General features: G+C 54.0%; 8 protein-coding genes across 8 annotated transcripts; 6 read left to right on the top strand and 2 right to left on the bottom strand.

Annotated features, from left to right (window-relative positions):
- Window positions 1-157: 157 nt before the first annotated feature.
- On the top strand, window positions 158-2,246 carry PG997_006804 (HET-domain-containing protein; the record flags this gene model as incomplete). Its single annotated transcript, XM_066811119.1, has 2 exons — window positions 158-566; window positions 817-2,246. The coding sequence occupies 2 exons, from the start codon at window positions 158-160 to the stop codon at window positions 2,244-2,246; spliced, it is 1,839 nt and encodes a 612-aa protein (XP_066670042.1).
- A 1,194-nt stretch (window positions 2,247-3,440) lies between these two features.
- On the top strand, window positions 3,441-3,962 carry PG997_006803 (uncharacterized protein; the record flags this gene model as incomplete). The annotated part of the gene is made up of 1 exon (XM_066811118.1): window positions 3,441-3,962. One exon carries the CDS (start codon window positions 3,441-3,443, stop codon window positions 3,960-3,962), a length of 522 nt encoding a protein of 173 aa, XP_066670041.1.
- A 724-nt stretch (window positions 3,963-4,686) lies between these two features.
- PG997_006802 (uncharacterized protein) lies at window positions 4,687-6,755 on the bottom strand (the record flags this gene model as incomplete). The annotated part of the gene is given in 4 exon segments (XM_066811117.1): window positions 4,687-4,698; window positions 4,791-6,032; window positions 6,044-6,264; window positions 6,397-6,755. The coding sequence occupies 4 exon segments, from the start codon at window positions 6,737-6,739 to the stop codon at window positions 4,687-4,689; spliced, it is 1,818 nt and encodes a 605-aa protein (XP_066670040.1). The 5' UTR covers window positions 6,740-6,755.
- Window positions 6,756-9,944: 3,189 nt separating this feature from the next.
- PG997_006801 (uncharacterized protein) lies at window positions 9,945-11,264 on the top strand (the record flags this gene model as incomplete). Its single annotated transcript, XM_066811116.1, has 1 exon — window positions 9,945-11,264. One exon carries the CDS (start codon window positions 9,945-9,947, stop codon window positions 11,262-11,264), a length of 1,320 nt encoding a protein of 439 aa, XP_066670039.1.
- A 1,616-nt stretch (window positions 11,265-12,880) lies between these two features.
- On the top strand, window positions 12,881-13,144 carry PG997_006800 (uncharacterized protein; the record flags this gene model as incomplete). Its single annotated transcript, XM_066811115.1, has 1 exon — window positions 12,881-13,144. One exon carries the CDS (start codon window positions 12,881-12,883, stop codon window positions 13,142-13,144), a length of 264 nt encoding a protein of 87 aa, XP_066670038.1.
- A 4,121-nt stretch (window positions 13,145-17,265) lies between these two features.
- Window positions 17,266-19,108, top strand: PG997_006799 (amino acid transporter; the record flags this gene model as incomplete). Its single annotated transcript, XM_066811114.1, has 2 exons — window positions 17,266-17,739; window positions 17,822-19,108. 2 exons carry the CDS (start codon window positions 17,266-17,268, stop codon window positions 19,106-19,108), a joined length of 1,761 nt encoding a protein of 586 aa, XP_066670037.1.
- Window positions 19,109-20,596: 1,488 nt separating this feature from the next.
- Window positions 20,597-22,408, bottom strand: PG997_006798 (family 76 glycoside hydrolase; the record flags this gene model as incomplete). Its single annotated transcript, XM_066811113.1, has 4 exons — window positions 20,597-21,492; window positions 21,618-21,982; window positions 22,071-22,203; window positions 22,321-22,408. 4 exons carry the CDS (start codon window positions 22,406-22,408, stop codon window positions 20,597-20,599), a joined length of 1,482 nt encoding a protein of 493 aa, XP_066670036.1.
- A 2,793-nt stretch (window positions 22,409-25,201) lies between these two features.
- On the top strand, window positions 25,202-27,139 carry PG997_006797 (uncharacterized protein; the record flags this gene model as incomplete). The annotated part of the gene is made up of 5 exons (XM_066811112.1): window positions 25,202-25,340; window positions 25,405-25,456; window positions 25,536-25,846; window positions 25,903-26,084; window positions 26,144-27,139. 5 exons carry the CDS (start codon window positions 25,202-25,204, stop codon window positions 27,137-27,139), a joined length of 1,680 nt encoding a protein of 559 aa, XP_066670035.1.
- Between the last annotated feature and the right edge of the window lie 99 nt (window positions 27,140-27,238).

Raw genomic sequence — 27,238 nt, 5'->3', positions numbered from 1 at the left:
CACCAATCTTAGATGTAAGAGGAAAGCACAGCCTCGACCCACAACCCTCTGAATTTGTCTGAACGTCAACCCCTCATCTTGCTTGCTAACCAACAATCACCAACCATCCTTTACCTGTCGATAATCCCCCGTCGTCTCTTGGATAATTGTGGTAGTCATGTGGTTGGCTCCCACAGAGTTGCCTCGCCTGCAGCTTTGTGAGGTCTGCTCAAACCTCTTCACTGGTGAGATCGGTAAGGATGTTCACCACTCTATATGGCATAAGAGAGACAAGCACACCTTCACGAGGACTGTGGGTGAGATTGAACGAGCAGCCATCTCGGGTTGCAATTTCTGCAAAAAGCTCTTTCACAACACGCCATATGCAGAAACCCTGGAGAGTGGCCGACTTCGCCCGCGCCCTCCCTGGTTTTCGCTGCTGAACGAGGATGAGGAGCTGCAGATACAAGTACAACGTGACTCTGACTCTCTAAAATTAATTTATGAAAGCAAGTCTCCTGCTACGCTTAGCTGGCGCGGGAAATATTGTTGGCACAGTGGCTGGTTCTTAAACATTCTTGCGCAAGGTAAGTGGCTTTCTTGATATTGGCTACCCCCAGTAGTACGACGTTACTGATACAGTCTATAATGCAGATGATCCAGCAAGCCAAATTGTCAGGACGATTGCCAAAGTGATGAGGCCAGGCTCTCCCAAACTCTTTTAAGAGGCACGAAAGTGGATGAAAGACTGCCTGGACAATCATCCCAAATGTGGCCAAAACAGCTCCGTCAGACTGCCGGCAAGGCTGGTCCAAGTCTCATTGCCCGGTGAGCCAGAAACTGCAAAGATCTGGGAGTCGGGTGGTATGACTGGCCAGTACTGTGCACTCAGCTACTGCTGGGGCCAAGACCAAGAGCACAAAACCCTCACTTCCCGATACGAACAGTACAAGAAAGGCCTGCCCTACTCCAAACTTCCAAGAACGATCACGGATGCCTTCCATGTCGCTCAAAGCATGGGCATAAGACATATCTGGGTTGATTCCCTCTGCATTGTGCAAGACAGCCAAGAGGACAAGGAAAGAGAGATGGCCCACATGATGAGCATCTACCAGAACGCTCATTTTACTATTTCAGCTGCATCCGCGTCGGATGTCACTCAAGGCTTTCTTAGAAGCCCCAGTGAGCCCGGTGCTACGGGGCTAGCTTACCATCCACTTCGGGTCAGCGAAAACCAGACCGGCTTAGTGATTGTTTCGCAGCCAGAGGTAAAAGACTTGACAGAGCCCATAAATAAACGGGGATGGACTCTTCAGGAATCAATACTAACACCTCGGCTTCTTATATTTACTGGCCTCACGACAGTTTGGAGTTGCCGCACGGGGTTCCAACCGAATAATCTTACCACTAGTGGGGAAGACCTCTTCTACGACGAGAGCCAATATTTCGGCGACTGCGAGTTATGGCACGAAAATCTGGGGTATTTTACATCTCCATTGTCTCGTTCAGACGGCCACTCCGACCTAACCGCCTCCATAGAGGGCGGCATTTTACAGGGGAGTCAATTGCTATTGCTCTGGAAATATCTCGTCCTGAATTACACCCGTCGAAGCCTTAGCGACAGTCGTGATCGGCTTTCAGCTCTATCAGCTATTACACGAGCTCTCGCACCCCATTTCCAATGCAAGTACTACGCTGGGCTCTGGGAAAGATTTCTTGTCCAAGGCCTCACGTGGTCCATCGAGGGAATTGAAAAAGGACCAAGGTTTAAGTCTGCTGCAGGGCCCTCATGGTCTTGGGCTAGTGTCGTGGGAGTTGCCTGCAAACCCATTTCATTCTCCGGCACTATCCAGGCCGAAGTGATCTCCTGCAAGACCATTCTTGTCTCGGATGGCAATCCCTACGGAGAAGTGACTGGTGGTGAATTGGTGATCCGAGGATATCTCCAACAAGTCCGTGTCATCAGAGGGGCTCCCTCACGCAGCCCTTTGTTCGACGAGTACGGCCAGGAATATGAGTCTTCACATTTCAGTGACGACGACGTCCGATTTCCTCATGTGGATCCTCGCGCTGCAGGTAGTCAACGCGTAGAAGCATGGTGTCTTTTGCTTATTGATCAACCTGGGGGTTGCTGGAACTACATAGAAGAGTTCCCGCATAACAATTGGTGTGAAATGATGGTTCTTGTCAAGACTGACAATAGAAAGGGGCATTTGTATAAGCGAATTGGCGTTGCCTTTGCAAAAGCTAAGAACCCCCCGTACTAGTGGGAGTCTAGCGGTAAAGAATTGATTACAGTTATATAATAGACTCATGGGCTTCCTCCTTGAATTCGGTTTCCGACTTCTCGAGCTTCCAACTATGTAGTATGTCGAAAGATGGTACTACTCCAGGATAGGCTTGTTTACAGTATGATCCAGTGTTATTTATCACTCTATCCTGACTATTCGTTTTCTTTTCCTATTTTAGAACGAACCGAAATGTACAAAGCTTAGGGGCTAAGCATAATATAAATAAACAAAGATGGTCTTCCGTGGTATGAGATATACCAAACTTTATATTTATAAAGGAAGCCTTTTGCAACCGAAGAGAATTTCAAAGCCTTTAATTCCCAGCGATTCATCCAACGCCCGTACCCACTTGTCCTGCAAACCCCGAATTCTCGTACCTACTCGCACCGATTACACCCCGAGTTGAGCCCAAGCTAGCCTACGGATCGCCAGAGACGACCCATAGAAGTGCCCCGAGGTTACCAGTTGCCTACGTAAATTTTACTCGCTACTTACTGCTGAAGAGTTCTGCAAATTCAATTACGTGGGGTTAGAGTTTTCTTCTGGAAACTCACTATTACGGCGTACTTTCATGTGGGTAGCCAGCCGACGAGGGCCAAACTTGGAATACGGTGGTATATCATTTGCATCTCAGTACGTAAGGTTGTACCAGGCTTGGAGCGTTTACCTCTTCGGGTCATGATTGGCGCTTAATGTTACCTAGACTGGGTGAGACCTTTTATCAATATAGAATGCCAAGGTTCATGATTGAGACAAGGCCATGTCAAACTGTGATGCTAGTGATCATCACGATCATTTCCCAGACGTATCCAAAATAGACGTCAAAGAAAACACTACGCAGAATGAGAGTCCATCCAGACCGAGAGCCGCTCTTATATCTTATGTGTGGATCTCGGACTAGACCATGTCTACGGCCACCGCCATCGACGATCGCCGCGACGAAGATGGTGATACGCGGTCCAACGACGCAAGCAGTTGTTTCTCTCCAAACCTGGGCAGAAGCGGTGACTCGGGAAGCAATATTTGCCTATAAAAGGGGCTCTATGGATGGCCCATCCTGTCCCGTGGAAATCATCACCCACATCTTCCATTATCTTAAAAGCTCCCTATCAAACAAGCTCTTGCAGGAACAAAACTCCAGCACCACGAAATTTCACCCAAATATCCACTATGCTCTTCAAGTCTGCCCTCGTCACTATCGCGGTCGCTGCCTCTAACGCCACCGCCTTCATCGTCCCCGCCGACCTAGCCGACGGCGTCTACACCTTCAACGGCACCGATGGCACCGAGGGCTCCTCCGCGGGGGAACCGACGCGCCTCGGCGACGCAGCCACGGCCCATCAGCTGATGACATCGCGCGACGGCGTGTTCCCGGGCGACTCGCGGATGCAGTGCGACGACGTGGCGATCGACAAGGCCAGCATGGACGGGGCGACGGAGTCGCTGCGCCGGATGTGCTCCCTCAACCGCAACATCGAGGGGGGCGGCCATGTCGCGATCGCGGTCGGGTCCGCGGTTGCGTACGCTTGCAGTTATGGCGGGGTCCAGGCCTGCCACCTTAATGAGGTTAACGAGTATCTCAAGTGGTCCGACGGGGACTGCGGCTCGTACCGCGGCTCGTTTTTGCACATCCCCAAGTGGGACAAGGCTTACGGCCGCGCTCCTAAGGGGATTGATATTTGCCCTCAATAGTTGGGCCGACCCATCTCAAGCGGTGCTTTTACCGGGAATGGGCTTGTTTGTGCATTTCTGTGTGTTGGTGCGGGTCGTTTAAAGGAGGAGAGGAGGTAGAAGAAAATAAGGGGGATACTGGACCAGCAAGGATACGCTACTACGATGCTGAAATATTCACTCCTTGTTCTGAGCGTTGGCTTGTCAATGATTGTAGACTTTCTTGATGCAAGTCTGCACGTCACCCATTTGGTTTCTAGCACTAGAACTGTATGAATCTTGTATTATTCGTAGTCTGTTTTTAAGAATTCCAAAATGATACGATGTTGACGTTTTACGACTAGACTCGATAGTGAGACAGCTAAGAAAGCTTATTCCGGACTGTAAAAGGGTGATGGTCAAGCTAAAAAAAGTGTCTATAGGAGTATATGCTGAATTTACTTCCGGGGGGTATAGCGAAGAGACTAGAAGGATAGGACTTTGAAGTAACTGACTGTATGGCCATCATTGAGCTGGGCTTCCGTCACCGGATCATCTCTTTCATAGAATCTGGGCATTACTACGGAGTGCATAATCTTAGAAAACGTTATGTTACATGTGCAAAAGCTGGTATTCTAAATAGGGGCCACCATTACCTCCTTTCCCCGAAAGAAATGTACAAATTAAATAGAACAAAGACTCAAGTTGCAAGGGAACCACCCAAACTCCGTATCCATCCTGTCCTTTACTTGGACACTTAGGACTATTAACTCCCGCGCTGCTACCGCACGCTCGTATCGTGTGTTTGCAGCGTCCCCGTCCCCGTAAATGTTGTCGGGGAGACGTCGGAAGTTCCGAGCGGGTGGTAACGTAGGCGTCACTAGGCAACTCGGAGGCGGCGTAGGCATGGGGCGGGTACTGGCTGTTGGGCGAGGAGTAGCGCGCATCGCTGCTGCTGTACGTGGTGCTGTCGTGCGCCGAAGGGTTGTAGGGCACCGCACTGTCCGGCTTGTAGTAGCCTTGGATCGGCGCACCACTGCCCATCGCGTTGTAGCCGTTGGCGTTAGTGTTGCCGTTGAAATTCGAGCCTTCGGTGACTCCCTTCTTCGCTCGCTGGCGACGACGGAACCAAAGGAAGGCGCAGGCGGCGATCACGCCCAGGGCACCGACGCCGACACCGACGCCTATACCGGCCTTGCCCCCGGTGCTGAGTCCGCTGCTATCCGCGTCGGTCTGGTTGTTATTATTAGAGCCATTAGGATCGTTGGGCGGCTTAACCGCCGTGGAGCCCGCGGCCTCGTCCGGCGTCAGAGCCGTCCACGCCGTGGACCACGACTCCTTCCAGTCGTTCTTGCTGGCCGTGATGGACGTGGCGTCGCTGCCGGCGAACTTGACCACGTTCGAGGGCGGGACGTTGGGACCGGGGGCCTGGGCCATGAACCATGTCTTCGAGCCCCAGTTGGCCCCCACGAAGGCGTCCTGCAGGAACGCCCGGCCCAGCGTGTACGTGTCGGAGCCCGTGAAGCAGGGGAAGTACGGCCGCGGGCTGCTGACCAGGGGCGTGTCCAGCGTCAGGTTGAGGTGCCGGAAGGGGACCGAGATGGGTACTCTGTCGGTGTTGGAGCTGCCGTAGAAGGAGAACTCGAGCGCGGACGCGGAGTTGACGATCTGGGTGTACTTGGCGTCGTCGGTGTTCCAGGTGTAGAGGCCGAGCCCTTCGTTGTAGGTGACGGGCAGGTGTTTGGCGATGGCGTCGCAGGTCGACTTGGGCAGCGACAGGTAGGGAGAGCACCCGTCGACGTGGACGTAGATCCCGTTCGAGCCCATGGACGAGTTTCCCTGGGTCAGGAGGCCTTCCTGCGCCGCCCCGAAGCTCCAGGGCGACGACCCGTCGACCACCCTGATCGCGATGTCCTTGAGCGTGGTCTCGCGGTTGTAGTCGCCGGACGAGGTCAAGATCTTGCCGACGACGCGGTTCTGGTCGTAGCCGCCAAAGTGCAGGGCCCCCGACACCTTGGCGCTGCCGGCGGCCGCGGAGCCGATGTGCATGCCGAACGAGTTGGACTCGACGCGGCCGCGCTCGAACAGGTTGCCCGGGATCAGGCTCGCGTTCTTGGGGGGACCGAGACGCTGCCGGACGAGAAGGTCTGGTTGATGGTCTCGGGCGCGCCCAGGCCCAGGCAGCCCACCGTCAGCGGGTACCACTGGCCGTCCGGGTAGGTCGCGAAGGACTCGGCGAGCAGGGCCATCGAGACGTTGGGCACGGCGCCGGAGCCTTCGTTGAAGTCAACCTTGTCGACCCAGTGCGACAAGTTTTTGTGGCTTTTGACTGGTAGCCCGAGCACTGCGCACCGAGATGGTCAGTCATTAGTCTCGACAATAAACACGAAATACCTCCCCCAAAGTAATAACTAAAGACCTATATCTCCATAGTCATACAAGTCAAATAATCTAAGCAAAAGGAAAGAAAACATACTGTAGTTCGGAGGCGATAGATATTGCACACCGCCGTCAGACCCGGTCGCCGTTCTCGTGGACGAGCCCATCTGGCTGTACAAACCCGCCGCTGCCGCCTGGCACGCGACGCTCGCATTGTAGGTGCAGTAGTCGGTCGTGAGCAGGAAACTCTCAAACTCGCGCCCGGGGTACAGGGCGATCTTCTGGTCGCCGCCGACGAGCACCTCGACGGCGGGCCAGGGCCCGTCGGGGCCGTAGGCGTTGGGCGACCACTTCGCCTCGACGGGGTTCGTGGTGGCCGAGACCAGTGCCGGCGTGGCCACGAGCCACAGGTACGAGAGCAGCGGGAGCGGCAGTGGCATATAGTAGCGACGATGACTCATTATGAGTAGGAGGAGGAGGAGAAGGGGGAGGTTACTGAAAATTCAAAATGAAGAAAAGGAGGGAATAGGGTCAGTCCTTGGTCGGGTTCAGTCTTCAGTCTTGCCGAAGCGACGAGAGGCTCGCACAGAGGATCACAACCAGTATTCACACATACGGTTCATGATAGTAGCAATATGGAAGAGAGGACGAGAAAAGCACACGACGACAACCAAGGGGAGTCAGAAGGGGGACCAAGGGAGAAGTCTAACAGCCAGTGAGGCACCAAGCCCATGTTCAATGGTGGTTACACCTACCTGCCTACTACAGATTACAAATTTAGAATTAGGCCTCGGTACTGATTGGGCATCCTTGTGTGTGAATCCTTCCTCCAGAAGCCATGTGGGCTTGTAGAGAGAGATGCCCTGTCACCAAGGCAGACAGGCGCGGTAGTCTTTCTATCCGATGGGATGCAAGTATATGTAATTAGACGAGCTCGGCTACCGCTGCAGTTTGTGGAACCCCAGGTCCAGCTTACCACGATCTCGCTCCCTCGCAAGACCGTCTCGACGGCCAATTGCATGAACGGCCCCAGTCTGCCAGTGTCCATTGGGTGGTAAAGATATCAGATAGCAGCCTCTTCTCCAACAAATTTACTGACGTAGTAACCATCCAGTTGGATCATCACGCAGATCCCTGGTTGTAATAGCAGGCAGGTTATGGTCACAATCGGATCTGGTTAGCCTTGTCAGGAAGGGCATGGAAAGAGAAAAAGAAGAAGAAAAACATTCGACTTTGATATTAGCACCCCTAAAGCTTGAACAGCCTGGTGAATGCAAACTATTTCTGCAGCCTTGTGAATACTAAAAGAGAGGCTGAGGATGTGGCAAGCCTTGGAATAAAAGTTTGCCTTTTCCTTCTTGTACGCAAATCGTATCCTTTCCCTTTCCTCTCGCTATCTCTGTCTCTCTCTCTCTTTGTACTTTTCTGACCGTTGCGGCTTGGAATGGGTGACGATAACGATACTCCCATATACGACAAGTCCATACATCCAAGAGCCGAGTGGCACAAGAGACAATACATAAACAAACTTACGACAACCCCTTATACGTGAGACTGTGTGACATGACCGAGGGGGCGTCCTTTACTAGGAATAAGATCCTACGAGTGGCGATTCTATGCTGTGCCAGGCCAAGTAACATCAGACCTGGTGAATTGCCACTGCATCGGGCGAATTGTATTTCGTCTCTCTTTCGCACAGCCCTACCTTTTTCGACAACGGCTCCCGCCAGACGGGACGTGCATACAGAGCATGATGGTGATCTGCGTCTTCGCTGCCTGGGGAGTTCCGAGTTTGGTCGCAGCGGCAGCAGGGGTCGTGGTAGTTCCTCCGAAATACATTCAGATAATCTCCTTCCGAGAACCCAGTTCCTCCGAGACGTGTAAGGCTTTCCCCAGGCTGCTCAGGGGACCTGCTGTTGAAGAAGAGCATCTTATCATTGGCAATTGAGTCGCTCGCTTAACGGCATTATGAGCTTATGTTTGATCAATCACGCCTGCTGTGGCTTGTTAGAGAATTGCCAGGCAGATGCATCCGTATCCCAATCGGGCCCTACCGATGATCCATCATGTGGAGTCAAGCCCAAGAATCGATGTCAGCACCAAATTTGATATCAGCAACACATGCAGGGGCAAATTAACAGACGACAAAGAGAAAAAGCAACGCGCCCAGTCAGCGGAGAAGAGTAGTGGTCTTTACGGCACAGTTCCTCGCTCGCGACTAGTGGGAAACGCGAGACCTTTAAGACCTGCGAAACAGGGTCTCACTCTCGCATTCTCTGGGGGTGACCCGGTTGAACGGGAAAGGTGGATCAATTGTGTCTTGATTGGGAAACGGCCCCTCTGCCCTGAGGGTGTGCGTGGTGGGCTGGCTGGTGGGGTCGGATATCGGGGAGAGAGGCCTGAAGGAGGCCTTTCGGGGAGCAAATCGATTGACAGGCTTTAGCGCCAACCGGCAGCAAAACAAGCCCTGCCCACCCCCCCCAAAAACCCCCCAAAACCCCCTCGAACTGCTGCACAGGGTCGGCGGGCTGGCGGGTTTGAGACTCCGCTTGCCGCCCTGCCGAAAATGGGCCCATTGCCAATGCCAATGGAGCACATCATTTAAGCTCGATGACGCGCGGGAGGAAAAGGCACAGGTCGCGGGATGCTTCATGTTGAAGGGGGAAGCAGTCATTGAGTCATTTGTACTCCAACTGTAGGGCTGGGAAACATGAACTAGAACAGGCAGCGACGGACATGCATTGAGCGAAGGGAACCCCAGGCCTGAACTTGAGTACGAGTAGGTACATGCAGCTTACTGGCCGGCAACAGAATGGCACAAGAGGTAATGTGCTCCGCATTAATGGAGTTGCTCTGCGGTTGAACCTTCCCTCGTTACTCACACCCACGCCGGGATCAATGAATGCTTCAGGGCCTCTCCTCTGAAAGACTGGAAGAGTTGCAATATGATGAACGGTACTTTCGTTTGCTGTTCAGTAGCAAGAAACCCGACCACCATACATGTGGTATTCTTTTGACGCGGTGCAAGGTACCATGAACTTAGGGTGGGCTTGTACGTGTAGGCCATCTGATATCTCATTTTGTGGACTCGGTACATGCTGTTTTGGTGATTACTACGACGTACTAGGTTCCAAGGTTTCTTAGTCGCAAGTTCGGTCTGCACTTCATCAGCAACTCCCCAAACCAATAGCAAACATCCCAGGCATGATGAGGCCTGCCCTGGCTGACGAGAGCAGTGCTTTTCCTTGCTCGATTGGGCCTGTCCAAGAGACACCAGTCAAAGTACCGAAGGCCTGGGTACCACCAGTCCCTGTACCACCCTGGCTGCCGACCAACGCGTCACACATCCAGGCTTTGCTGTTAAGGTAACACGCAGCGTGCGAATGCAGTGCAGGACAGGCAGGCAGGCAAGGCAGGCAGGCAATCTAATGCCTACATCTGACTGAACCCCATTCCGGCTAACCCATCGCTTGCTGCCATTCCAACTCATTGTCTCAATTTAGCCGTTGGGCCCATCAGCTTACCTTTCTGCTTGTCTCTCCTGACATTCCCGTCCCCAACGTCCAAGAAGCATAACGAATACGGCGGTTTCTCTCTGATCGGGTTTTTATTATTTGCTTTTCCCCTCTCTCTCATTTATATGCCATGGCGCCTCTATGGGGGTCGTCGTGGTCATCGACCATTCACTCCATTTACCGCTACAGCCCCTTACAGACCACCGATACCAATGGCGCCCTGGCCTCGCCCTCCTCAAATTCCCCCGACTCTAACCTCCGACCCAGCATCGGCCAGATCCTGATGTCCAAGCGAATACGCTACACGGCCACGGCCCTGATCGCGTTCGTCTTTTTCGGATTGGCCTTCCGCAACTACGACCAATTACCATCCATAGAAGCTCTAAGGAACAAGGGTGGTGCTACGGGCGCGGGAGCTGGTGGTGGAGCTGGGCTTGGAGTTGATGGAACCGGGACGGTAGTCGGAGTCGAGGTGCCAGCAGTACCCACGGGCCCCAACCCGGAATCCCCAAGTGCCCAGACGCTGTCGTCGATCGATAGCTCCCACGTCGACTGGTCGAAATATGCGTACACGCAATATGTCACTAACTCGGCCTATCTATGCAACTCCGTCATGATATTCGAGACGCTGTTCCGCCTCAAGAGCAAAGCCGATCGGGTCATGCTGTACCCCGAGCACATGATGTCCAATCCCGCGAGCACCGAAGGGACGAGCGACGACCAGAAGCTGCTGATCAAGGCGCGCGACAACTACCAGGTTAAACTGATCCCCGTCAGCGTCCAGCGCCGGGACGGGGCCGACGCCACCTGGGCCGAGTCCTTCACCAAGCTTCTGGCCTTCAACCAGACGCAGTACGCGCGCGTCCTCAACGTCGACTCCGACTCGACCATCCTGCAGCACATGGACGAGCTCTTCCTCTCGCCCGCGAGCCCCGTCGCCATGCCGCGCGCCTACTGGCTGTTCCCCGAGAAGAAGATCTTGTCATCGCAGTTGATGCTGGTGCAGCCGAGCGCGGCTGAGTTCGACCGCGTCATGCAGAAGGTCGAGGCCGCTGGCCTCGATGACTACGACATGGAGATTGTGAACCAGCTCTACATCGACCAGGCCATGATCCTGCCGCACCGGCCGTACGATCTCCTGACGGGCGAGTTCCGCGGCGACGGGAGCCACGAGAAGTACCTGGGCACCGACCGCGAGGAGTGGGACCCGGTCCGCATCTATAACGAAGCCAAGTTCCTCCATTTCTCGGACTACCCGGTCCCGAAGCCCTGGCTGACCATGTCCGAGGCCGTCCGGCTGAAGAACCAGCCCAAGTGCGTCAAGAAGGACGGGCAGGAGGACTGCTCGGCCCGGACGCTGTGGAACGGCTTCTACACGGATTTCATGACGCGACGGAAAGTAAGCGATACTCCTTCTCTATTGGTCTCATTCCTTTTTTTCACACTATGACGACGTCGCTAACAATACTACCACGCAGGATGTATGTAATACCAGCAGACTGAGGTCGCGGAGGTAGCAGGCAACCTTAATGACCGACATATACGTTATGGTGGTTCAAGCAAGCGGGGATGGGGCGAAGAAATGCGAAAATGTGTAAATTTACGTCGCCATGACATGATTCATTATTACCCGAGCAGGCGCAAAGCGAGCGAGCGATTTGTACATCTGTAGAACCCCGCGCTTCCACTTTTTGAAACATGGGGAACTTCATACTCAAGAAAACATATTGATTGAAACAAGAACTCAAACTTTCAGGGGTAATGCCTCACAACGGCGGAGATACGCATAGGACGAACTGCCCCAGCGCGGGTCACATTAAATGTTTCTTGCCATATGGTCGGAACGCATGATAACGACACTTGGTGTGTAATGAACGCTGCACCAACCTCGCCAGGGGCTCTTCTGACGCGACTTAAGATAATGATTGAGGGTTGTTGATGAATCCGAGCCGAACAGGTAGGGCCGATTCAATGGCACACACCCTCAAGAACACACTGTGAACCTTCCGGCGGAGTGGTGGGATCCCAACCAATTGACTGTAGAGACTTCTCATGGCACCCATCAATAGCAATGGCATGATCCTGCTGGATGCGCGCAGACGGGCCGAACTGATATGACGGTCTGTAGTGGATAGTGGGTGGAATGGCAGCTCAGGGTTTGGAAGTCTCAAGAACTTCGAGAACTCAGGTGGATGAGCTTGGGGCCTGGGGCCCCTATCCAGGACAGGACCGCACGACACTTGTGAGAGCAAGGGGGAGAGAGGACATCTAGGCCGCTGCAGACTCCCATCTGGTACGAAACGTGACGGGTCTGTCTTTCATCTGGAAAGGCCAAGGATGTCTGTTCGTGGCACCAGGTTGGCCGACCTCGAGGGGCATCTCTCCATAACTCCATGATGGGGTCTGCCAGAACTGGCCGTTCGGTGGTCATGGGACGTGGCGAGGAGGTGATCACTTTTCTTGAACTACGGCACAGGAAGATGCATGTGCCGTAAGAGTATGTAAGGGGGTTGAGGGGTGTCTCAACCATATGCGTAGACTACCACGGTTGATGAGTGACGCGCTTGGTTGGTGAGAAGATACTTGGGATAGTTTCATTACGAACGATGATAGCGAGGAAGCGACTTAGTGGAGATGGAAATGAGAGATAAGATTCGCATATTGAAGAGTTGAGTGGTGACCCCCAAAGACGAAAATTAGGGGTGAGGGTCGTGTACGAGGTGTCAAGAGGGAGTCAGAGAGGAGTATACACCCAGTGACTCACTATGTCGAGATCCTCAATCTCGGGAGTTTCGAGGCCCCAGGGGCCGAAGATAGCTTCCGTGTGAACCCGCAGCAGGCACCAAACATGTTTCTCGCTTGGGATATGCCGACCGATTCCATAGGTCCCTCGGTGGCGGATTCGATATTTCGTGCGTACTGAAGCCTCGCGTGGTCCGGAACCAACGTCTCACGCGTTTCGCTGCGCCGCGCACTGGAGCCCATACGCGTTGCGCGAAGGGAGGGCGATAGGGGTGGTTGGGTGGCAGACCAATTGAGCATTGGGAACGAACATGCCTCTCCACGATGTCGACGAACCCCCTCCTCTTGGAGCACGGCCTTGTATTTCTCGGCGACGAGGAGAGCCGCGCCGCCCGTCACGTTGATTTCGATCGGCGAGTCACCCGACCCCTTTCTTCCATGGCCGCCGCGAAGAAACAAGCCGCGCGCAAGTGCCCGACGGTTCTTGGGCTCTTAGTGACTATCCGGGACAGAAGCGCGGGCGAGTTCCAACAGGATGGTTTTCACCGACGATCCTGTCCGTCGGCCCCCCCTGGAACCAGCTCCTAATACCGCCCAAACGGCGTTCCGGCAACGAAGCCGCGCCGACGGATCCTGTGACTCGACTCCGTCCGCCCCGCTGCAGGTACGCGGGTTCCCTTACGGAGGAAGGCGCGCACGAGGGGGCGCTGGAAGCACACAGAAACATGAAGCGCGGGTGGGTAGCTAGAGGTCGTCGAAGGGGATGCTCATCCCGTGGTGGGCGGGGGTGATCTCCAGTTCGTCCTCCTCCGAGTCCCTCCTTGACGATGGCGAAGTGACGTTGGGGACCCGGATAAACAACCATCAGCGTTGCTTGCGGCTTGAGTACGGTAATTGAAAATTTTCCAGACAAAAGGGGTGGTTGCTAATAATAGTACCTATACATGCATGTTTCAAGCAAAGGAGGGTGGGCGTTGTGGGGACAAGGTCTGTATGTGCGCTATTCGGTAGCCATGCGCGCGCAGAATGCATCTGTGGGAGGGAAAGGGGAAGGGCCACCCGAGGGTTTCGCTGCAGGCTCATGCTCAGGTCTGTGCCGAGGCCGCATCCGGGTTCTCGGCGGCATAGCCAGATGCCGGTTTCCGTCGCGATGTCCAAGATGTCGCTGCAGAGATGCACTGGGGGCGTATGCAGAGAGGTGCCTCTCAGTGCACATGGGCTTACATGCGTCTTGCTGGCACGTCGAAAGTCTAGGCAGTCTTTTCGGTTCCAAAAGCAAGTAAAAGATGGTTGGTGTACGGGAACGGGATGGTTTGCTTGTCCTTCTTGTCTCAGGCGGCAGAGGCACGCGCAAGCTAGCTAACACCAAAAGTACGTTCTGGGTCGTTCGGTGAACCACCCATATTACCATATGTCTGGATCGAGGTCCCAGTTGTCCCGCGAGACGATTCCACGGGTTGCTACAGCTCGTCGGTCCCTCAAGGATTACATCGTGGGAGACAAGTGGTGTGGGCTCGCCCATATCAGACATGGACACCATGTTTGGGACGCTATCTCGGAGCGTTTTTCTCGCAGCAGCACAATGACCAGTAGGCGCGGCTCCTGTCACAGAGTTGACCCTTATAGCTGAGAAGCGATCACCCTTACTAGCTTCCAGCCCGGATCGGGACCGAGCTGTCTTGGCGCACTGATAGGCCGGGCTCAATTGCTAGGGCGAAACTGATGTCAGCTGGGGCTGGTGAGATTGTGCAACAATCGTGCGAGTAATCCTTGGAAGGAAGAAGCCGGCTCTGATGAAGCGACCGGCAATCAGCAATCGACAATGGCATTGAGAACTGATGAAGGGTACGGGGCAGCTGCTCTACGCTTATCGCAGGCATATAAATCTAACCCGGAAATTGGAATTGAGGGAATTCGGTCTGCATTTGAAGCGCGGAGCCGGAACTCGATCCGGGACGTGACAGGCCCAGCCCCCGCAACCCTTCCAAGATCACACATAGGTATTTGTCCTGTTGCTGGGATAGACCTAAAAGGGTTACTGTACTCCGAATCAGTCGTTCATGATCTTATTAGCGCGCAGGCGCGGGAAGTCTCCTCCTGAACAGGCCGACCCTGGGCGGAACCGACTCGTGGAGCGGGCCCCGACTTCATGGGGTTGGTTGATAGACAGCCATTACCCCCGATGTGGGCTCAGCCAGCCGCGGCGCAGTTGATAAGTAGGGATTCGAGCATTATGGGACAGGAACAACTATGTGTATGCATGATTATTCATACAAACCTATCCCAGCTGGACAATCTGAGTATGGGCAGGCATGGGCTTCCATCCCGTTTGGGATCTCGATAATCCATCTAGACCAGTTCGGGTGGTCCGATCCGCAAATGCATGGCAAGATGCCGGTCGAAAAGAGATTCGTTATTTGCTGCGTTATTGCCATGGTGTATACCAATTGATCCGTTAGTACTTCGGAGGATATGTGCTTTTGTGAAAGGCTAGGCCTTGCGTAGAATTAAACAATATTTTGTTCTTTTGTGGTTCCTAAACGGCCGACTGCCACTTTCCGATCCAGGGACCATTACAACAATTGACCCGTTGCCTTCAATGGCGCATAGCTCATTTCCTAGGGGGTTTCGGAACATTCACCAAACAGTTTGGAATCACTGACCTCAATCTTTCGTGGCGTCAAATGTCAATTGGGTCTCCTTCTTCTGCCGCAGCTAGGACACCCGCCGTTCATAGCGCTGGATCGATATGTCACAACGGGGGTGGCGTTGACATCGCTGCCGCCTAGGTGCCTACCTACCTAACCTAAGCAGGCTTCGAGAGCTATGAACTCGACGAAGCCATGGCGCAAATGCAACGGGACGTGCCGAAGCTTGAGGCGCTTCAAGTTCAGATGGAAAGCGAGCGAGCGAGCAAGCAAGCAAGCAAGCGCTGTGAACTACGTACGGCAATGGCGATGGTGCGCTTCACAGCGCCTGTTGACGGGATCTAGATGTAGTGAGAGGCTCAACAAGCGCTGCAACGAAAGCCTCAACCATAGTTGGACGTCCCTCTTCACCTACTATGCGTTCTTTGGTCGCTTGGGTTGCTTTCCTTGGACATTGATGCGCACGTGATGCCCGACCCGAGAAAAGATTGCCAAGAACGGCCCAGCGATCTGGCATGCGTTTGTTTCTTTCCTTCTCCAGGCGGTGCTGAAGCTTGACCAGAAAGACCCTTCCATCCATGCTTTCCCCTTCTCCCCTCAATTCGCCTACAGATGAACCGCCGACTTGTTCCCATTTGAATATATTCTAGTTTGACGAGGCTTCTCGTCATGACATGTCGTTATTATTAGGAATACCACTCCGCAAAGTGCCCAGTGCTTTGAGTTGCTGCTATTAGGTAACAGAATGCTTCCCCGTATTTGAAGGGCAGCCAAAGGTCGGGGTAGCCAAGACTGGGGCCATTGGCACCTGCTCAATTCTCGCTGATCCCCCGACCGTCGATTGTCGTCTTCTCTTGGGCCTCGACTCGACCTCAACCGACTCAATTCGACCCAACTTGACCGAATTGCTCTCTCTTTTCGTCCGTGGGATATCCCAATTGTCTATCGTGAGATTTGATACTCAGCTCCCAAGGATGACGAGGCAACCCACAGTTCAGCACCACCACGTTACCACCTTGCAACGACACCCTGATACGATAGATAGACGTAATTTGGCCGTGATAAGGATTCCTGCCGTGTACCCACCGCCAAGTTTCGCCAAGGGGCCTCTCAGTGATAAGGAAATCGCCTTCCCCGGGTCCACCTGGCATTGCTGGGGGCAGCATGAACCCAAATATGTCGCGCCATTTGCCTCCTCTCGTCACCAGAGGACCAGTCTGGTCTGACTGACGTGCCATGCCGCCGTTCGGTCAGTTGGATTTTAGTGTTTGCCAGCTGAGCTTAGGCAAGGCTCGGCGCGCATTCGATTGGGCAGGCGCCTGTGGTGCGAGGGATCGAGTGCAGGAGGCTCGCCTGAAAGCGGCATGTCCTTATCATGACAAGCGCGACTATACGACCAAGACATGCGCGCAATCTCTCCAGCGACCGACCCGACTCGGCCCTACAGGGGCCCTTCTCCCAAGCTCCCCGGGGCGCCCCCTCTCTTGTTCCACCAGACGAGATAGACAACGGGCTGGGCGGGGCGTTGGCCTCAACGGGAAGGTGCGAGCAACAGCCTGGAAGTGGGATCCCAAGCCGAGAAACGCCAATGTTCCAAGACATCGACACCTTGCTTCCCAGTGGCCCTGACCTGCTGCATGGGGCTGCCGTAGCTCCTTGGCGGATGACCGAGCGATTCAGAATCCTGACCCTCGACTTATCAGTTTCAATTACGCCCCTTGCCCCCAAACCACTACAGATCCCAAGGCCTTCTAGAAAACTGGGCGCATGTGTGTAGCCAGGCCAGACCATGCACTGCAGTCGAGTACCACATTGACATCTCCTGCAGCCGCAGCAAGAGGGTTCGGGTTCGCCCCAGTTGCCGTCGCGTTTATATAAAGACCACCGTCCGTCACTTGCACAGGCCCCGTTTTCCAGAGACTCGGGTTCATCACTTCATCGCGCCAGTCGTTCGGCCAAGAAAGACGATCGGTCGTTTCTTCTTTCCACCCATCCTTTTCTTCTCTAACCTCTCAGACTCGCCTCCCTGAGACTGAGACTACCTGGTGACGATCCATCACCATGGGTGTCCACGATGAAAAGAGCGTCGGCGCCGTCGGCGAGAAGACGGCCGACACCAACAGCGACTCCGCTCCCACCTACGAGCGCGGCGAGCACGTCGGTGTCGTCGACTTCGTCAACAACGAAGACTACTATGCCCTCAGCTTCTGGGGCCGCCTGGGCCTCACCCCTTCCTCCTTCAAGAGGCGTGAGCAGACCGAGGCCAACCAGCACAACAAGCTCAACCAGACCATGAAGCCCCGCCACTTGCACATGATTGCTATTGGCGGTTCAATTGGTGCTGGTCTCTTCGTCGGTACCGGTGACGCCCTCGCCACCGGTGGCCCTGCCTCTCTGGTCATTGACTACATGATTATCGGTGTCATGATGTTCAATGTTGTCTTCGCTCTCGGTGAAATGGCTCTTATGTACCCTGTCTCTGGTGGTTTCTACATCTACGTCTCTCGCTTCGTGGATCCTTCTTGGGGTTTTGCTGTAAGTATTCTTATATTATCGACATCTTATAGAGTCGCCTCCTGCTATGAAGATGAAGATACGTTACTAACATAAACAACAGATGGGTTGGAATTACTGTCTACAATGGATCACTATTCTACCATTCGAAGTTGTTGTCGCATCATTTACGGTCGATTATTGGACAAACGGGTCTCTCAGTCCGGCCGTCTTCATCACCGTCTTCCTGGTTGCCCTCGTCATCATCAGCTGCTTCGGTGGTCTGGGTTACGCCGAAGAAGAGTTTTGGTCGAGTTTTCTCAAGCTAACGGCCATCATCACCTTCTTGGTTATTGCCTTGATCTGCGTCTGTGGTGGCGGACCAAAAAGCGGTGACTTCGGCACATACCAAGGAGCTAAACTCTGGTACGATCCGGGTGCTTTCAACAACGGCTTCAAGGGCTTCTGCTCCGTATTCGTCACTGCGGCCTTCGCCTTCTCTGGTACTGAGCTGGTCGGTCTTGCAGCTGCCGAGTCGGCAACGCCCCTCCAGACCCTCCCGTCTGCTTGCAAGCAAGTCTTCTGGCGTGTGACTCTCTTCTACATCCTGTCTCTGTTCTTCGTTGGTCTGCTTGTCCGCTCCGACGACCCCAACCTCATCGGTAACAAGGTCTTCGCCAACTCGCAAGCGTCGCCCTTCGTCCTTGTCGGTAAATACGCCAACATTGTCGGATACGACCATTTCATCAACGCCGTCATCATGGTCTCTGTCATTTCCATCGGTCTTTCCGGTGTCTACGGTGGCAGCCGAACCCTGACCGCCCTGGCTGAGCAGAACTACGCCCCTAAGATCTTCGCCTACGTCGATCGTGCCGGACGTCCTCTCTTCTCCACCATCCTGATTCTCGTCTTCGGATGCCTCGCATACGCCGGTGTCGAGCCCAAGTCCGCCAAGGACCTCTTCGACTGGCTCCTCGCGCTTTCCGGTCTGGCCGCCCTCTTCACCTGGGGCTCCATCTGCCTGGCCCACATCCGCTTCCGTGCCGCCTGGGCGCGCCAGGGCCACACCTTGGACGAGATTCCCTTCCGTGCCGCATTAGGCGTGACCGGTTCTTACATCGGTTTGGGCATGGCCATCCTCGTCTTCATCGCCCAGACCTACGTCGCCATCTCGCCCGTCGGCGAGCGCCTCAACACGGCCGAGGGTTTCTTCCAGGCCATGCTGGCCTTCTTCGTCGTCATGTTCTCGTGGGCCGTCGGCTACCTCTGGAAGCGCCCCAAGTTCCTGAGCCTCGACGACGTGGACCTGGACACGGGCCGCCGCGAGATCGACTGGGAGATGCAGCGCGCCATCGAGAACAAGAAGAAGAACGCGAGTTTGCCCATGCGGATCTTCTACTTCCTCTTCTAGACGAAAGATAGATCGATTGCACTATTTTATCATTGGATATATTCTATATACTTGGTTGGAACACCACACGGGGTACCTCACCCCCGATGGATTTCGGGATATATATGGCCTCAAAGATAGCAATCATCTAAAACAATCTCCTAATTTTAAATTAATATACCAACATAATTACCAAAACTTCACATTTTTTCTCGGCCTTGACAATCATCGCCAACCTGCAAGTGATACCCAGTCTGTCCAGATCGCGTTGTGTCGTCCGCTGTAGAGGGTGACAGCATGCGACGATCCACCCTGACTGCAACTTGATCGGGCCAAGCAGTTTACACAAAACATCTACTAATATCAAAGTCGTATCTGGGCACTCATTTCAAGCCCAAAGCTTTGCCAAGTTCCACGGCCTGCGATGTCGTATGTATACCGGACACCGTCTTCCCAGCCTGTACATATATTTTGCTCCTGGCACATATATATATACCGAAACGGGCAAGTAAGAGCACAGTCAGCTGATTATCGTGCAACCAAGCACCCATCTTTTTCCGCCTTCCGCACTCCTCTTCCTCCCACCCTGTTCTTGCGAGGGGGTGCGCGTCCGTTTTGCCCAAGAACCAGGCCAAGCCTTACATACGTTTCGCTTGCATATTGGTCACGCACACACTCTCTGTCGCTTCCCGTCGGGCTTGCGTATTTGCCCGCACCCGCTCTATTTGAACAAATGGAGTAGGTAGGATAGACTTGTTTGCTTCGCTCTCGGACCCGGGTTTTGCATAGGTCTGGAACATTGGCACACGTCTACACGCATTTGCCACGCGTAGGGGTATATGTGTGTAACATACGATATCCTTTGGTCAGGACCTCGTTGGCTACACACGGTTGATTGGACATAGGTTCAGGACCAAGTGGTTGACAACTGTCAAAGCTTTTGTTCCCTTCCCCAAGTATATCATCAATTTCTGCTAGCCCAAGTAAAGGGCCACGGGCAATAATACTACGCACAGATAGACAGGTAGATATATTCTTCCAGGACCAAGGCACGCAGGTAGGTAAGTTAAAGTATAAGCATACGGCCGAGTAGATAAGCTTTCAGCCCAGACGTGGCACATATGTACGACGAGCGAAGTAGACCTTGATGTTGAGCACGTACACCCCGACGGACGTCCAGTTTGGAAAGTACACTCTATAATTACCGCGAAAATTCAGAAAACGCCGTATACAACAAATCTTCGGGACTAGATCTACTCATTCCTCGAGGATCAGACACCGAGTTCGTTCACCTCTTTCATGGGCTTCAGACCAAGGATTTGAACTTTCCAAGGACATGTGATTAACCACTACATCTCAAGGGCCTAGACTTTCGGGAAATGTTCGAAAAAGCATCCTTCCCTAACGCTGTTCTTTCCGTCTTTGGTATATAGGCGACAAGAGTCATCGATGCTAATTGAAATGCAGAGAACAAGCCGAACCATATATATCATCATATATCCGCATCCCTTAGAAATCCATCCACAGATACGTGCCGATGCCCGCCAGCAGCAGGAACAGCGTCACGAAGCCGGCACCGACCCGATCGCCCTGGGTGATATCGCGCAGCTCGGCCGGGTTGCGGTCCTTGGCGCCGGCGTTGGGGTTGCCCTGACTGGTACCGCCGTTCTGCGACGTGACCAGGGGCGGCGCGTCGTCCATGAGCAGGACCGAGAGGGCACCCAGCACGTTCATCTGCTGGCCCGCGCCCACCTCGTTGTCGAAGGCGCCCGAGGACCATCGGAACCCGCACATGCGCCCGTTGTCGCCGCCAGTGCAAGTCTTGACCGCCGCCTTGGCCGACGACTCGAGCACCGGCATCACCGTGTCGCGCACCTGCGGCACCATCTGCACCGCGTAGCCGAGCCAGCGGTGCAGGTAGCCCTTGAAGGACGTCGCGTCCATGGTGCAGAGCGCGTGCTCGCACGTGGGCTCGTAGGCGGTGCCGTTGGGGAAGAAGAACTCGAGGGTTCGCTTGGTGAGACTTTCGACACGCGATGCCCAGATATCGTCCTTGGTCTGTTCGTAGGGGTTCCAGTCGTCAGCCTTCTCTTGCCACAAACCTAAAACAGAATGACAGGGGAAGGAATGATTACTCACGTATTTGTACATGACGGCAGCCCCCTGGATCATCACGGCAGCGTTGTACGAGTACTGCAGCTTGTTGATATTGGTGCAGTTTCTCTCCTTTCCAGTCTCCGGGTCTGGCCCAGTATTCGCACCGTCGTACACGTTCCAGTCCTTGTCGACAAGGCCAACGCCTTGAAGCCAATCCCAAGTTTGAGAGGCAATGTCGGCATAGGTATGGTTGTCGCTATACAGGGCCAGGCGGGCACCCATGTTGAAGAAAGCACCGTTGGAAATAGCTGTAGGTGGAAAGCAACGACGTCAGCAAATCTGTCATCGATCATCGACACGAGTAGAAGGGGAAGCCGGCAATGGGAAGTACATCCCCCAACCTGCATCCCGGGAGAATGCCCAAACCACTCACTGTTCTTGTAATCATAGCCTTGGTTTCCGGAAAAGACCTGCCAGTGCAGGCCACCGTTGCAATCTTTGTCGAAGCCGGTGGTGAGACGCTTCTGTTGTTCGTTCCATACGGCCTGGGTCAGGGCAAGCCACTGAGGCTCGGATGACGGAGGGTCCTTGAACTTGGTCTCGGCGGCGCCCAACGAAGCCATTCCCCAGAAGGCCTGGTCATCGTTTCCCATCTGCAGCGACCAGTTGCTCGGATTGAAGTCGTGGTTCTCGCCCGCTTGGCCCAACAGACCGAAGATAACCTTGTCGTTCCACGTCTCGTCGCCCGTGTAATGCCAGTAGTCGATCATCGTCCCCCACATGGCGCCGGATTGCCACCTATTGCACACGACACGTTAGAACACCGGGCCACTCCGCCTTCTGTTATTTGGCGACAGGGAATCGCAAGGGTGCAGCAGGGCCGTACCAGAAGTAAAGATCGCGTTGGCCGGTAGTCGAGGCCGGTCCGGGCAGCATACCAGGCAGCATGCCCGGCTGGTCTCCCTTGTAAAATGCCATAAGATCCGTAGCGACGAGCTTGGCGGCCTGTTTAATCGAGTCTGTCGCATGGAAAGCATTGTTAGAACTGTGCGTGCCTCCCTTGTCGCAATACGTTGGGAAAACGGCGCCCCAGTCTGGGTGTGCTGCTTAGACTGTTGTTGTGGTGTTTTGCTTACCCTTGGACCCGAAATCTACACTGAGCGCGCCATTGGAAACACCAACCAGCGCCGACAGACAAGCGAGTGTGGATGCGGCGAAATGCATGTTGAGAATGTTTGTTATGTACGCGGCGGCATCGAAGCCCGCTGTTCGGATTCGATGGAAAAGCCGCAGAAGACCGAATAACACAAATGCGACGGATGCAAACGATTGATCTCTATAGCACGGGCATCAAACTGGGAGTTGAAGAATGCAGGAATAAGGAAAACAGAGAATGGACGTTGGACGTCATGCGCAAGCGTGCTGACGGGACCTGTTTGGCCCCTCCGAATCCAGGAACTAGACACCCAAGGATTGGCGATGCGAGGCTTGGCGTTCGTGAGCGCTGGCTGGCTGGTGCTGGGCGTGTGTTTTTCTTCCGCCCTTCTCGTATTTCTGTCATGCGTATTGTTATGGTCAGTCATTAGCGACCAATCAATAAGGCCGATCAGGTTGAGGCTGAGCAAGGAGCGTCCCTAATCACCAGCGGGAGGGGCCCCCGCCGAAACCCCAGAATCCAGGCTTGTCGTTTTTCGCACAGGAACAGCGAGGCGGTTCTGGGGAGTGGGTTTGGGTTTGGGATGGTAAGGCATTCCATCTCTGAAGATCTTCATAAACGACATGATAATCGTGTCTTGAAGCGAAATGGGCAACACCCGATGCGCTGGGCTGGTGGTGGTTGTAGATGCTGCCTTTTTGGTGTTCGTTGCCCAGATCGTAATCTCCAAAACGGATTCCTTTGGGGGGCAGTGCTCAGCAACCAGGCACCCTTATTAGCAGCGGGATTTTAGGGCTCTCAGCTCGTGTAGGCCAGCCCGGCTCACCGAAACCGTACGAGGATAGATTATGTAGATTGATTGGGACCCTCCATCCGGATATGAAGCTGCGTGGCCAGCTTCGTATATATAAAGAGCGTGCACATCAAAAGTGTTTGATGCTTAGCTCAGCGGCAGTTCAATTTGTCTGGCCAAAGTTCAGTGCGGACGCGCCGCCTGCTGTGACAGGATGTCAAGGGAAACCTTGCCGTATTTTTAGTTTGCGAGGCTGCTTAGAGTCTGGCCGGCTGCATCCGCCAAACTGCCACCCCCTGCATAGAAGCTGGAGTCGGCATTCTCGAACGTTTCCACAATCGCGTAGCAAAAGCGGAAGAAGCTGACATCGCACGGGGCCGGAGATTTCGGTAAGGTAATGTTATCCTTGACACTATTAAATAGCAACACTGCAGGTGGTGTTTTGATGGATCTCCATAAGTCAAATCCAGAAATTTGGGAAGTCGGCCACAGAGTCCACAGCGACGCTGCTGAAAAGGAACCCGACATTAGGTGGCCCCTCCCCGAGCAGCCGGTAATTGGATCTATTGTGTCCTTGGGATAAGACCGAAAACAGCACCTTCTGTATTAATGGTATACAACAATGACAATGTTGTTCCAAAATGCACTCTTCAAGTATAAGTTTTATCCAGCATACAAGGCAGAGGCCCATCATCAGATCTAGCTGTCTGGTGGAAATTGCCGGACCTACTGTAAGCAAACACCAACACCATTCTGCCCTTGGATTGGTACAAGGAGTTGGGTTCAACATAGACGAACTTTCTTTCATCCCACATGACATTTGCCAGATTCATTCCCAGCCCTTTCAGTCGAAAATCTGAACGCATGTTTGATACCAATCAATGTTGTTCACAAGGAATAAGCTCATTAAGTTCGTCTGATTTTTGCCCTGCTCCTTGGTTGCAAGGCGGTAGACTGTAGTGCCCACTGAACAAGACAGATTCAGGGATCCCACATCAACCTGGTGCCCGGCTTCCATGGGATAACTGGATAAGATGTCGACCCGAACAAGTGGAACCTGCGCAAGCTTGGCGTTTCCATGACTGTTCACTACGATTTCCCAGGTTAACCCAGTGTCATTGATACTATTAGGTACAGATCAGTTGATGCAGCAGTTGAAACACGATCAGATAAATGCTCAATGGAAGAAGCTAGGTATGAGCTGCAGAAAAACTGGCTGGGAGCTATGACCAACGTTTTCTCCTACCCCACGATCTTCACTCAGCTCCAGTGGCCCGGCATATGTGGCTTGAATGCAGAACACTCATGCTCAACACAAATGGTGGAATGACATCACCGGAGCTTTTGGTCCCCTCGCAGTGCTCGACCCTTGCCTTTTGCCTTCCACTGTCCGGACTTCCAAGACACGGCAGCCACAGATCGAGATTGTCAGATGCACTTATCAATGATCTAACAAACAATAATCCCCATAGGCACATGCTGCCTGGCGTGCTGGGTCCTGTAGCCTGTAGGCCGGTCTAGGTCGTGGCATGGGAGGGTGCGGTCCTAAGGTTTCCTCTGGATTCTCTTTGTGATGCCTTAGCCAAAGAATGTACGTCATGGTTGCCAAAGCATCTTGGAGCTGGGCGAGACCACAAAGCTCCAGTCTGAGGATTTGCTGGCCTCTGCTGCTGCCACTAGTCGATCGATGCACGTCGTTCAATGGGTAGCTTCCCAGTGTCTTCTTGGTGTCTTTTGCCAGGCAGATGGCGGTTTTGGCGGCCTTTGAGTCGCTGCATTTCAGCGGGGAACCGGGTAGGGCAGCTGTGACAGGTTGTGACGATGGCTATAAACAAAAAGGGAGCAGTGACGTGATGCATATTTTGTCCACCTAACCTTCAAGCCTCCTGGGGACGGCAAACAAAACCACTTTGCATTCCTCACTCCCACCCGAAGCTGCTTTCCCACCTTGTTTCCTTAATTTTCCTGGCCTCTGACCTGGATTTTTACTGAACATTCCACCATCCTCGTCACCACTGTCCCCCCAACATATTGTGTTTGACATCCACATCAAGTCAACCGTCTCATCATGAGATTCCTAGCCACCGTTGCATCGCTGGCTCTGGCGACCAATGTCGTCGGCGCCAGCAATTGGTTCAGCAAAGCAGGTAAGTCAGGCTCAGGCAAAACCGTGATGGAAAAGGTGAAGGAGGCTGTCATCACCATTCGTGAGCTCCGTAGCCTTTTCCACCATCTTTGTTCATTCCCGCTAATATGTGTTACGCATTGAAGCCTACAACAAGTGGCACGAGACCGAGCTGGAGCGATGGTTGAGCGATCATGAGTAAGTTCTACCTGCCCTCCCTGACAAAATGAGCCGTCGTCCGCAAGCCCATTCAGGTGACTAACATTGAACCCTTCAGCGTTCCCTACCCCACCCCCGCCGACCGCAAGGACCTCGAGAACCTTATCCAGAAGAACTGGGAAAACTACGCCGTCTCACCTTACAAGGAGTGGGATACTGAGAAGTTGACCGGCTACTTGAAGCAGAAGGGTATTCAGGTCAAGGAAGGTGCTGAGTCCAACAAGGATGCTCTCGCCAACCAGGTTGCCGGATCCTGGTACGAGACCGAAGACAAGGCTCAGACTGGCTGGACCAACATCAAGGACTGGATCCTGGATACTTGGTCCGACAGCCAGCTGAAGGCCTTCGCCGACAAACATAGCATTCCTGGTCAGTTTTGCCCAATTAATGGTCATGTTGAATGTGCAACTAACCTATTTTGGCAGTCCCTCAACCCCGTACCCGCGACTCTCTCCTCCAGAAGGTCCGATCCAACTACGAGACCGTTGCCAAGAAGGCTGGCCAGACTGCCGCCTACCCCGGTAACTGGCTGTACGAGACTTGGTCTGAGTCTGACCTCAAGGAGTGGCTCGATACCCACGGCTTCCCCGCGCCTCAGCCCAGCTCTGTAAGACCCCTCGGCCTTTGCCCAATCTGTGAAACAGATGCTAACAACGGTAACAACAGCGTGACAAGCTTATCGCCTCTGTTCGCCGCAACTCTCGTCTCGCCTACATCAAGTCTCAGGATACCGCCGCTTCTGCTTCGGCCAGTGCCAACGCTGCCTATGCTACTCTGACCGACAAGCTCATCGATGCTTGGGGTGAGACTCAACTCAAGGAGTTCTGCGACAAGAACGCCATCCCTGTTCCTCAAGGTTCCAAGATCAACGAGCTCCGCGCTCTTGTCCGCAAGCACCGTGCCGAGATCCTTGGTGACAACGTCGCCAACTCTGCCGCCAGTGCTTACGGTGCTGCTACCAGCAAGGCTGGCAACCAATACGCCAAGGCCACCGATGCCGCTGGCGAGACTGCCGAGGGCGCTTTCGATGCAGCCGTCGGTACTTGGACCGCCAGCCGCCTCAAGGCTTACCTCGATGCCCGTGGAGTTCCCGTTCCTCACGGAGGCAAGACCGAGGAGCTCCGTGCTCTGGTCCGCAAGAACGCCCACAAGGCTGCCAACCCCTACAACGCTTGGACTTGGGATGATCTCTCTTACGACAACCTCAAGGACTATCTCTCCAGCGGAAAGGACGAGGTTGCCAAGCAGGCTGCTGAGAAGTCTGATGCTACCCGTGAGGATTTGGTCAGCGCTGCTCAGTCTGCCTACAGCTCTGCTTCGACCGCGGGTGGTGACAGCTACGCCTCGGCCACCAGCTACCTCGCTCAGGCCACTGATGTTGTCAAGCAAAGCACTTTCGAGACCTGGTCCGAGAGCGAGCTGAAGTCCTACCTCGACAGCTACGGTGTTCCCGTTCCCCAGGGTACGCAGCTGAACGAGCTTCGCGCTCTGGCCCGCCGCCAGTCCACCTACTTCAAGTACGGCACCAGCAGCCCTTCCGGCACCGCCTTTGCCAAGCTCAGTGGAGCCGTTAAGGGTGGCTTCGATTGGGTCATGGAACAGCTCGGTGCTGGCTCCGAGGCCGCTAAGCAGAAGGCCCAGGACGTCAAGGAGGAGTTGTAAATTAATTCCCCATTTCCGATACCCCCACATACCCCCGGACGGATGGACGGATGATGGCGTCGGTGTGCGTCTTAGTTGACTTTTTTTTGCCACGTTACG

The sequence above is a fragment of the Apiospora hydei genome (genome assembly GCF_038363865.1).
Source record: "Apiospora hydei strain CBS 114990 chromosome Unknown utg000005l_segment0_segment0, whole genome shotgun sequence".
NCBI classification, from domain to species: domain Eukaryota; kingdom Fungi; phylum Ascomycota; class Sordariomycetes; order Amphisphaeriales; family Apiosporaceae; genus Apiospora; species Apiospora hydei.
This window is presented reverse-complemented; position numbering and strand designations above follow the sequence as displayed.